Source organism: Amphiprion ocellaris, chromosome 13 (genome assembly GCF_022539595.1).
Source record: "Amphiprion ocellaris isolate individual 3 ecotype Okinawa chromosome 13, ASM2253959v1, whole genome shotgun sequence".
NCBI lineage: Eukaryota > Metazoa > Chordata > Actinopteri > Pomacentridae > Amphiprion > Amphiprion ocellaris.
Genome location: NC_072778.1, coordinates 5,434,526 through 5,447,182, shown reverse-complemented (window position 1 = coordinate 5,447,182; position 12,657 = coordinate 5,434,526). Strand labels below are relative to the sequence as shown.

At 41.4% G+C, this 12,657-nt stretch overlaps 1 protein-coding gene across 2 annotated transcripts in view; it reads right to left on the bottom strand.

Annotated features, from left to right (window-relative positions):
- The window catches only part of LOC111564844 (complexin-2-like), a 72,324-nt gene extending 64,442 nt beyond the window's left edge, over positions 1-7,882 (bottom strand). The window contains exons 1-2 of one of the 2 annotated variants that reach the window (XM_023264676.3): positions 7,307-7,882; positions 6,343-6,461 (exon numbers count right to left, since the gene is read on the bottom strand). In XM_023264676.3, the coding sequence (XP_023120444.1) occupies positions 6,343-6,373 (31 nt within the window). In that variant the 5' untranslated portion in view covers positions 6,374-6,461; positions 7,307-7,882. Of the gene's footprint in view, positions 1-6,342; positions 6,462-6,750; positions 6,899-7,306 lie in introns of those variants that run through there. The other variant, XM_023264677.3, reaches the window with a different exon arrangement.
- Positions 7,883-12,657: the final 4,775 nt, after the last annotated feature.

The window sequence follows — 12,657 nt, the reverse complement described above, 5'->3', positions numbered from 1 at the left end:
ACAGAGATTACAGCTTCTGCTGGTCCAGAGTGCGGCGCGACTTTACAACCTCTGCCGTCAACCGCTGATGATATAACACCCAGTTTTACAGATCAATTTGTCACTTTTCATCTCCTCCTACACCCCATTCTCCTCCTCTTCCTCCGAGGGCCGAGGGCACCAGAAGGCCGGAGGAGGAGGAGGAGGAGGAGCTTTAATGAAGGAAAAGGCGGGAGAGTAAGAAAGCTGACTTCTATTTACGAGCACTTTGATGATGTCATCCGCAATAAGTCCTCCCCTCTCCCCTCGCCATGGCTTCCTGTTCTTGTGATAAAAGCCTTTCACACACACACACACGCATACACACACACACGCATACACACACACACACACACACACACACACACACACACACACACACACACACACACACCTACACACACACACACACACACACACACACACACACACACACACACACACACACACACACACACACACACACACACACACAAAAACACACACACACAGCTTTAACTGCCAGCCAGATTGCATCCATTCCTCATTTGTCCTGCTTTTCTCCCTACGTGTCATCGATGAGCTATGGCCAGTAGTTCTAAAATGGCCAAGGGACTCCAGGAGGTCTTGGACTAATCAGAATTTGGAAACACTCTACTTCAGCTTGGTTTTATTCATTGGACCTTAAAGGATAAAAAAAGGTGTTTGCTTTAAAATAGGGATGTCCTGGTCCCATCTTTTGTTCACCTGTGTTTACATCTATTGCACACAGATGCCTTTAATTTGAATCATTTCCTTTAATGATGCAAGCTGCACACTTTGGGTATTTATCTGGTGCTAATATTGTTGTTTTAGGCCTTGGACACATGATATAGGCTGCAAAAGTGCCTGTTACATATGATATATGAAATGCTATCCTAGTTGTGGTTTGATGCAGCACATAGAACTGTGTCATGGTGCCCCTTTACCAGCTAAATCTTCACAATTCATTCAGTATTTTGTTTATTTTCTGTCATATTTCCAGCTGTTTCATTCAGAACATATTTTCAAAACAGTCCTTATAAAAAATGAATATTCAGGTTTTCTGTCCAAACCTGATTGAACCACATCCAGAAGGCAAAAACGAATATCATTAAAATGATTGTGTGTATTTCCTTGGAGGTGCTACTGTGAAATCATTGACCATGTGTTTTGGAGCCTACTTGAACATGCCAGCAGGTGAAATTCCTCAACAACTCTGCTTCACTTGTCTTTTGTAACTGTGGTAAAGGTAAAAGTCCTGCATTACCACACTGATTTTGGAGCAGTTTGTCCGATTGAGCAGGCTCACATTGACATTTGGCTCAGAAAAGCTAGGAACTACTGGAGTCCACCAAAATTCATATGTTATTATTAATGAAGGCACAATTTGTGTGATCCTAACAGGTGCAAGAAAACTCATGGGACAGTGAAGCAGATGTCAGTCAAGCTAAGACTATAAACACACACACAGCCCTGACAAAAAGTCTAATCATGTCTAGTAACAGAGGTTTGTATGGCCTTCAAGTGTTAATTAACTGGGTTGCTTTGTTGACTTCAAATAAAATGAATGGAAACAGCAGTAGCAATGAAAGTAGTTGATTTGTTCGGACTTGTTAGGAAACTACGACAACTAACATGCTAGCCATCTAGAGATATGTCAGTACAAGTCAGTCACATTTTCCAAGGAAACATGAAAAGCACACTCACTAAATTTCAGGTAGCTACGTTAGCTTTGTTGCTAATCCAACTCAAGTTGCTTTGTTGTTTATGGTCAAGACCTGGATGTACCTTTGATGCATGACTTGTGGTACATAAATACTGACTGATTCATTGATTGATTCCTAGTTAGGATGGCACTTGTTGCCACAAACCATTTGCCTGAGGATGGTTTAGCACCAAGCTGGAACATGATGGGTTGTAGAAAGGTATATGTACTAGTAGTTACCACTAGTTGGCAGCACTAATGACATCATTTGCCTAGGTGTAGGTTGTTTTAAATACCTATGAATTGTGATTACTTGACCACCAGCTTGGTCTTTTCTCACATCCCAGCATAAACTACCAATTGTCTCTTCAGGAGAGTTCTTCTGTATAACTGTTCTAAAGTCCGTCATGCAGGGATCCTTGACTGAAAAGACTTTGAGAACTTCTGATCTATGACTTGCATTTCAAAAGATGAAAGGGTCATGGGTGACAGATGAATGCCTCCTTGGTGCCTAGCGAGACGACCTTGCTCTTCACTGTATAAAGCCGACAGAATACAAATCAGGGCCTAGATGGGAGCAGATGGAGTGCGAGTTTCTCCTCAGAGCACACAGAGAGAAAGAGAAGTGAGATAATAGCCCACAGCTAATCCACTGCACACTGAAAACTCATTACTCTTTAAGAAGGAAACAAAAAACTTGCTCCCCAAGATGGAAAGAAATACTCTGCTGAAGGTGAAGACCTCGGCACAAACTGCCTGGTTTTCCTCATGTGTGAAATTTCTTTTATGCACAGTTCAGGGTATTTGACTCCTCTTTATTGACGGGAAGCTCTGTAGCAGCCAGGCAGTGGGCACCCGCTGCTCCCAAAGACACCCACATACAAACCCTCCACACGTTTCCACACGGGATGAACACACAGCTACAGTAGCTGACATACAGGAAGTCAAAATGGCAAACAAGACCAGAAACCTGAAGACAACGCACCAACGTGTATGTTTTGTGACTGTTTCTGAATGTGAACGTTGCAGTTTTGGATTTAATCTGTTTGCCCCTGACTGACATTGATTTCCACTTCTTTTCTGCATGATGTGAAGATCACTTTTATTGTGTAATTGTTCCAAATTTCTTACATAACATCATGGCTCCTGTCTTTGTTTTGGTGCAGATAGGCTGGAAAATCATGTAATACATTATCCCACAACAGTGAAGTCAGTTTGACATCGCAGACGTGATGACTTACAAACCTGGAACAAACGTTTCAAGAGTCTACTCACTGATTCGTCATACGTGAATGCGTGCCAGTAACTGCCTGAAACAGCAGATAAAACTGTTTCAGTATCAGCAAATATGTACGTGTATAATGCAAAGCAAATTATATTTTTTAAAAAAACAACCAACTTGTGGTAAATAGGTTATTACAAGATAAACCAGTGCTATTGTCTTCAAAAAGGCAAAAACGAATTTCAGTCCCATTTTGCTGCATATTTAATTGTATATATTATACAAACAATCCATTTGATTTCTTGCATCTTGATAATCCGGGGAGATAATTAAATTTCCCTTATCAAGAAATGTAGGTCTACATCTGTCAGAGATGTGTGCATTTGCTAGATTTCCCGATTTTAAAAAAAAAACATTATTCTGTAAATTATTCATTTGTAGTTTCAATCTAAATGCATTTTTAATATTTTTTAATCCGTGCACTTCAGGAAGCTCTCACTGGACAAACGGCGAGGAAGCAGACGGGCTTCTCTCATCCAACCAAAATGTAAACAATGGAAAAAAGGCAGCAGGCGACACCGCTGCTGCAGCGTCGTCGTATCACTGAGCCATTGAGAAACACCTGCCCAGCTGACAACGTGACAAGCTGTTCGCAAATGAATATAAACAGAATGCCAAGAACGGCATCAGAGTGGAAATCAGTTGGAATAAGGCGGATTTGCAGAAATCACACCAAGTATGTGTTGCTAAAAAATTCAGCAGCTGTTTGATGAAGTGGATCCTGACTGGACATAGGAAACCGTGACAGCTGCACACACAGGCCACATAATGTCATGTAATGGAAAACACGTGGTCAAACAATGTGCCAGTACTTCACTCAACCACCACTGCTCCCTCCTGGAGAACTTCAATCAACACACTCAAGAGCCTCTCCACACGCGTTCATTAAGGCAGTACCACACTGAAATTTATCACAATTTTCTGCTCTTCCATGTTCAAACTTGACATGTTGATTTGTTAAGACTGCAGTTGTAGCTGGAGTCCCTTGAACAATGATAGTTGACTGCACCTGAATCTGAAAGAATTTTAAAATAATGGATAATTATTTAGTATTAACTAAACTAAGCGAAAAAGAAAACTGAGTGGTGAGAAAGCAGCAGTTTGGCTCTGAAATAGCTCTGTGGTTAAATTTTGTATTTAGCTCTGACTTTGGGTGTTGCCTGATGCTCCAGTCAAAGTGGAGGACATTAACTTTGGGCTCCCAAATCAGTTTATTCATTCAGCACATGCATGACGCAACAGTTTGTCTACAATATACACTGGAATGAATCCTTGTAAAAATACAGCTAAAATCTAACAATAGTGTATTCTTTTCAAAATAAAAGCTGTGAAGTTCGTTTGTTTTATTTATTTAGATTGTTTATTTTTTATTTACAGTACGACCATTAACCGTAGTTTAATGAAACGATTGATGATGTGAACTGAACAAAACTTTCTGAACTTTCAGTATAAAGTAGCAACTTGATTTAGCCAGCTAGAAATAGTATAACTTACTTTATAATGATGCCCTCAGTAAGGCCATTTATTTATTTATTTGTTTATTCATTTATTCATTCATTCATTTATTTATGTACACTGTCGTTCAAAAGTTTGGGCTCCCTCAGAAATGTCCTTATTTTTGAAAGAAAATCATTTTTTTTCAATGAAAATAACATTAAATTAATCAGAAATTCTGTCTAGACATCCTTAATGTGATAAATGACTATTCTAGCTGATTTGTAATGGAATATCTCCATAGAGGTACAGAGGAACATTTCCAGCAACCATCACTCCTGTGTTCTAATGCTACATTGTGTTAGATAATGGTGTTGAAAGGCTCATTGATGATTAGAAAACCCTTGTGCAGTTATGTTAACACATGAATAAAACTGAATTTTCATGGAAAACATGAAATTGTCTGGGTTTTGTTGCACTGCTGTTTTCTTCTAACTTAAAGTTGAACAAGAAGTTCAGGTGTTTGTGATTCTAAAACAGATCAGTGTAGGAGAAGTGGATTAGACTGCAGGACCAGTTTGGTGGCGGATGATGGCTGTGCTGAAGCTTGCACAGAAAGTTCTCAAAGGAGGACAGACAGAAACATCTTTGAAGCTTCAAGCAGTGAAGATTTACAATTCCAAAGGTCAGTGATGTACTCCTTCAAGTTGAAGGGAAGATCCATGAGACGCACAACACTCTCTCCTGTGTAAAGGTTACATCATCCAGTGGCTCCAATGGTGCAAGAGATGCTCCGGCTTATTAGACTTTAATGAAATCTATTTTTTAATAGGGGGGAGTGTGAAACAGCTTGAAACACATTTCATCAGCCTCTCACTATGGGTTATGGCATTTTACATAAACACAGCCTTTTGCCAAAAGAAGAACAGATTGGATTATTTCACCTGAGAGATTTCTGAGCTCTGCTGGTTGGTCCAAGTGTCTCAACTGGAGAATGGTGACATCATATGCTGCCATGCACCAATCAGAGTGTGAGGACAGTGATGGATTTGTGTTCACGTGATGAGCCAGAGTCAGAAAATGTAACATTTAACTTCCTGTGGCTTATTTATTCATGTAAATCAGAGCATGAAGACACAACAGCAGATCAGTGTTTGGTCTGAACAAACATTGGCTCTGAGGGCCCACTGTGGACAAATCACCCAGCAGTCAGTGCTCTGTGGAAACCACTTAGGTACCTCCACCTTCCGCTGCACCATCTGCATATTCATACATGATAACAACTCCATATTCCTTCAGAATTCATTACTCTGGTATGATAATCTCATGTCGGGGGAATCCTTGCAGCACAAGCAATTAGAAAATCATTCACATGCCTGCATGTTGGAATGAAATTATTGAAAGAAGATTGTGGCTTGATTATCTTTTCCCCCCTTCAGGTTGAAATTGCGTCCTCAGCATGTCGACATAAGAGTGGCCACAGCCTGATTTATGGTAACACCCAGTCACCTCTGTGTTAGCAGGCTGCACGCACTGCGCAACAACAGAAGCCCTTTTGGCCACAATCGTTCAGTCAACGTTACAAATCACTAGCCTATTACAGTAAGTTGCTCTCAGTGCGCCTCAGGGGCCAACTGCGCAAAATGCGCAACGAGCCAGCAGCAGATGTGGAAGCAAAGGCAAAAACGCACAAAGGAAAGGGACCCAAAGAAAAGGAGATATGTGACTTTTGATTTAAAACACTGAGCAGTATAATGTTGTGTGATTTGCACACAAAGACGCGAAAAAGCAGCAGGTGCTAAAAAAATAAATAAATAATTAAATCAGAACTTCAAAGAAAAATAAAATCTCCAGCAGAAACAAGAGCGGACTCACACACTCTCAATTAAAAGGTTGAACTTACCTCCCAACGCTTGTTTCATAACGAAATTCATGATGATGGCTTTTAATTCCCTGCCTTCCTTATCTGATCGATGTTACATTCAATAGTTGCGGAAAAGTAGAAGTCCTTCGTTGCCAGATCTGAAAGGGAAAAAAACGACAAAAACTGTGAGATTATATGTGGACTTCACTTCAGATTATAATTAATTTCTTAAATTGAAACATTAATCAGTGGTTTCTTAATTGACTCTACACTTAGTTGCTGTTAAAGCTTGCGCCAAACATTCACAAATGGGCATATATGCACTATCTGTGCGTTAGGCGCGTTTTCTTTCTTCAATGCGCCAACTGAAGGACACCGAGGTCAATGGTTCAAACACATCTACACAACATCTCCAAAGTCCCGACCAAAACAACAGCTACTGCTCACTCTTTCCTCGCAAATGTGTCGCTTTTTTCAATAATTCCGGACAGCTGAGGGTTCGGTGTCGGGGGGTACAATCACTGATAACCTCCGAGCTGTGCCTGCAGTCACACGAGTTTAGAGAAAAGTGCTCAGTGCCAGTCCTCAGCCTGGCAGGACACTCTTTTGTCATGCATGTGGACGCCGGACTAAACCACTCCTGTGTATTTTTCCTGATCATGTGGTAAAACTTTCCATCCTCCATTGGAGGGGCATTGGACACAGCCATCCCACTCCGGCACCGAGAGAGGAAAAAAAAGCTGCTCTCACAACACGATAATTACGCACAAATATGGATTGGTGCACGCGTGTTTACAGCTGCATATGCGTGTGCACGGTGAATGTGCGGTAAATGTGTTCAAAGTCGACCGTATTGTGCATATTCGTGCAGAGAGACGGGGGTAGTGGAGCAGCAGAGGCACACATGCACTTCCTCGTCTGATCAGGCTGCTTTCAGCACCACCGACAGCGGATAGCTCCCCAACGCCGCTCACATGCACCGAAGCGTCGAGCGTCGATTTACCTCCGTCCGGCTACCGGCTGGATCCTCCTCACACACTCACAGAGCAGAGCTTCAGCCGCAGCAGCCTCCGGATCCAAGTTCTCCTACAGCAGGCAACAGCAGCACAGGCTAATCTAACTGCTCGTCCCTTGCATCTCCGGCTCCCGGGGCTGAGGAGGGGGGGAAAGGACGTCCTTGGTGCTTCCTCCTGCTTGGCGCTTCGTCTTTCTGCACACACACACACACACTCACACACTCTCTCTCTCACACACACACGTAGAGAGAAGGAGGAGGAGTAGAGGGGGTGGTGGTTTGCGGAGGGTGAAGCTGCTGCCGTTAACACCGTGATGGGAAGGAGCGACTGAATCACATGGAGGGATGGAGAGAGAAGCGTCCCACTAACGTCCTCCTGACCGATAGAGAGAGATCAATTATTCAGCCCCGACGCTGGCTGGCTGCTCCGTCCTACAGCCCGCCCCCCGTTCCCTGCAACGGGAAGAGGGACTCGGCTGGCAGCCTACGGTAGAGAAGAACACAGGCGGTGGGGGATATGATGGGAGAACATGCTGTAGCTTGACGTCTCTTGGTTTGTCTGTGTTGTTTTTTGGTTTGATGTGACACACATTTGGTCTGCATCCAAACCAAAAAAAACAAACAAAAAAAATCCCCAAATGTTTCAGTGGGGGCTGCTTCCATGCTGCTATGGGAGATTCCAGTGTGTGGATCTTCGGGCTGTATTCCACTGTTACATGATCACACTCCTGTACAGACACCAGGACAGCAGCACAGCAGTGGTGTGCACAGACTCTGGAAGAGACGTGTGCAGTAGGAAGGAGAGGCACCTACTCACTGCTTTGACATATCACATCAAACAAAAAAAAAAAAAGAAAAAGAAAGAAGAAGAAGCATGTTTCAGCCCTGGAGTTAATGCTAATTACAGTAAGACAAATCAAAGTGCAGCCCACTGAGTAATAGCTATACTGGTCCACAGCCCAAAACGTATTATTTTCACTAAAAGCAGCAGCAAAACTATGAGATGTTTGCATGTTTTTAGGACTTTTCTAGTTACTTTAGTACTTTTTATTTATATAGCATCATTGCATATCATCTTTAGGCAACCCAATAAATCCAAAGTTTTTGGGTTTTTTTTTGAATCCCCTTTGAGCAGCACTTGGCAGCAATGGGAAGATAAAACTCTTCTTTTTCAGAAAGAAACCTCTGGCAGAAACAGGCTTGGGGAGGACAGCTGTCTACCTGGACCAGTCGGGCGAGGGTGAAGGGGAGAGACAACAGGATAGCAAACAGAAATGCATTCGAGAACAATAACACTTTGGAGATCTGTGTCTGCATGTAGAAACGTGTAGTCACAGATTTCTGCAGTGAGAACAAAACACAAACTACAGGGAAGAGAAGACAAACTGGACGACATGCAATTATGACATGTAATTGTATGAAGACAAAGAAAGAAGAGTAGAAGTCCATCATTCTATAAGTCTAGGCCTATAGCAGGTATAACTAATTACTTACCTGTGCAGCCCAAACTAGAAGCTTTATAGAAAAGAAAATTTTAAGTCTAAACTCAATTTTTTTTTACTGACAAATTACTAAGGATGGTTTTTACCTTGCTGACATGTTTCGACTGCTGTCCAGTCTCCCTCAGAAGCGTCATTTGATGTATTAAAGATGTCTTTTATCAGGTGACTGGCCTGACACATCTGTCAGAATCTGTCCTTGATCCAACGTTCATGTTGATAAAGGACACATCATCAACACGTCAGATGACCCTTCTGAGGAAGGAAAAACCATCCATCCATCCATCCATCCATCCATCATCTACACACCGCTTAATCCTCATTAGGGTCGTGGAGGGGCTGGAGTCTATCCCAGCTGATTTAGGGTGAAGGCAGGGAACAGCGTGGACAGGTCACCATTCTATCACAGAGCTTCACAGAGACAAACAATCACACATGCATTCACATGTACAGACAATTTAGAGTTACCAATTAACCTCAGCATATTTTTGGACTGTGGGAGGAAGCCGGAGTACCCAGGAAAACCCACGCATGCACAGGGAGAACATGCAAACTCCATGCAGAAAGATCCCGGGAAGGCCGGGACACAAACTGGGGATCTTTTAGCTGCAAGGCATCAGTGCGAACCACCGAGCCAATATGCAGCCCCCATCTTTACTAATTTGTAGGTTAAAAAAAGAAACGCTAATCTAATGTAAAAAGATGGCAAAATGAACATAATCAATCTAATCTCTAACGTAGAGAAGATGTCTGCTGATCCCGCAGCAGAGGAGCCTGATAGCTGAAGGCTCTTCCTCCCATTCTGTGTCTGGAAACTAGAAACCACAAGTAAGCATGTGCTCTGAAAGCAAAGTGGACTCAGGGGATAATACAGTACAAGATAAGACAAGATGGAGCTTCGTCATGTAGAGCTTTGTGTGCAGCCTAGAAAACAATGAGAACAGGTGTGTTGCAGGCCATGTCCACATGTACAGGGTTTTTTTTTTTTAAACAAGGCTTTTTCTATGCATTTTTGCCTTTTGAAGTCACGCCAAACTGCCCTTTTGGAAGACTCCTTTTAGAATGAAGATCTTCAGAAAGAGACAACGTATGTATAGAAAAGGCCTTCAACCATGATGGAATTTTGATGCCTAAACAAAACCAAGTAGATTTGCAGCACAAACGCAAACAGTGACTGAATATGCAACAAATAAGATACATATTTGTTAATGCCATAAGCAAAACAGATCTCACACCTCCAAGGTCCAGTCTTCTGGATGAAAGTTCTGAGTTTGGTTATTTTCATCATAATAATGCACCCTCTTTTGCTCTTTTTGTGCGAGTCACATGGCGTTAAATGTGCCAGAAATGTGATTTGGACGCAGGCCAACAGAAGACAGTAAGCCAAATAAATAAATAAAATGCAGGAATCTCACAAGTTACAGACTTCATTGCAAAACTAATACATTTTTCCCTGTAGCTGTTACACATTTTGATGAGAGATTGCGTTGCAAAGTGGCTGGGCTTTGCAAATCAACGGTACAAGCATTTATTATTCTTTTTAAAGATGGCACTTTGACCCAGTTTGCAGTGCACTTCCAACCAGTCTGCACATAGGCTTAATCTAGTCTTTGTACTTTAATTACATCCATAGGAGGGACTCTATGCTGGTTTCATGATAAATTTACTTTTCATGTTGTCTTCTGTAGGTCTGGAAAGGAAAACCTTGGGGTAGAGTTTACAGTGTTTCAACAGAGAGACATGGCCATTTATCAGGCAAGGAGGCTCAAAAAAACACTCCATTATGAGTTGTACCCATATCAAACTCAAAGACAGGATCTCTCAGCCTCAGTGGCCTCTTTTTTTTTTGAATATCTGTCTGTTCCTGTCTCCCAACGCTTTGGTACTAAATTACTGTAATACGCCCAAAATCCCAAGGAAGTGACCCAAAAGCAATTAGCTCAGTGACAAGCTGCTGTACAAAAACTGTGCTTCCTGTAGGATCCAATAGAAAAGAACCAATTTAATAAATAAAACTCTCTCATCTCCACTCTAACCCCAACCGGTCGAAGCAGATGGCTGTCTTCCCTGAGCCTGGTTCTGTCTGAGGTCATAGGGACTCCAAAGGCATCTTTGGATTGCTGGGTTTTTGTTCTCTGTAATTTGTAAGGTCTGTACTTTACTATGCTAAGCGCTTTGAGTTGTTGTTTTGAAGTTGCGCTATATACACTACCGTTCAAAGGTTTGGGGTCACCCAGGCAATTTCTTGTTTTCCATGAAAATTCACTTTTATTCATGTGCTAACATAACTGCAAAAGGGTTTTCTAGTCATCAATGAGCCTTTCAACACCATTAGCTAACACAATGTAGCATTAGAACACAGAAGTGATGGTTGCTGGAAATGTTCCTCTGTACCCCTATGGAGATATTCCATTAAAAATCAGCTGTTTCCAGCTACAATAGTTATTCATCACATTAACAATGTCTAGACTGGATTTCTGATTAATTTAATGTTATCTTCATTGAAAAAAACTGCTTTCCTTTCAAAAATAAGGACATTTTTAAGTGAACCCAAACTTTTGAACTGAGAATGTAAATACAAAAATATTTCTTTTCGATTGTGCCAGACCACACTTTCCTGGACAAGAAATCAAACCAGCAACCACACAGTCAATGAAGGTGCTTGTCTGAAAATAAACAGAGCCTTACTTTCTCCACCGCTCAACACATTTAAGAAGGTCCACTATTAGAGAGACTATATTTTATTACAAAACATCTCAGATGGATGCCGCCTGGTCTTCACAGGGTTTTATAATAACCAGTGGAGCTGACAGGATTGACACAAAAACTGACCATTTCTCGATACTCTGCTGTGTCTGAGCGGATTATTTAGTTAAAATTTTGTTGTTGTCATGGTTGTTTTGAATGTGTAACCTCTACCCAGCTACGAGTGGGGGCCTTTCGTCCAACTTATGCACAGTTCTATTGAGTCATAATCAGTTTTTCTTGTCACCCAGCTTGATCGAAAACTAATGAGCCTCCACTGACTTGTGGAGCATTTGTTCACAGTCTGAACGCCAGAATCAGTGATGACACCAAGGTCACATACATATTTTATTTTATTCTCTCCTACATCCATTTAAAATGCAATTTTTTTCCCTTTTTTTACTCCTTCTTGTCTTGTTCAATTGAATGCAATCGATGAAATTAGTTCAAGAGCTACTCAGCGGCAGAGAAATTTACCTTCATTATTTCTGATGATTTAAAAGACTTAAAGTAGCTCCTCTGACCTCGACCGGCTCCGTAATGAAATCAGGCCTTGGTGCTCTCAAATGTTTCTCTACACTCTCAAATCCAGCTCTAGATTGGAGACCTTACAAGGACAGATTCATGCATACACTACATGTACAATTATTAGACAAGTTGTATTCCTTAGGATTCATTTTATTTTTGAAGAAATACAATGCTCTCTGTCAATCCAGAATGTTGATAAATCGCATACTTGAGCATTAAACAAAGAAAACATGAGTTTTGCTTTCTCAGGAGAATATCTATGTGTGCACAGTTATTAGGCAACTATTAGTGCACAGAATTATTATGCAGCTAAATTTAAAAAGAACTAAACATTTCCCATCTGACTAGTTTGTTTTCATTTATTAGAGTAAGAATAACTAACATCAAAAACACCCAGAGAGCGCAGTACTCAGACTTTGTATTGTTTCCGACGTATGAAATCTATAATAGATTTTTAAAAAAAAACCTTGCACTGAGCACAGGCATGTGTTATGCATGTGTACGTTATGTACGGATACTGAATCACGTGACCTAAATATGTAGCAGGCGGTGGGAATTGATGGGACT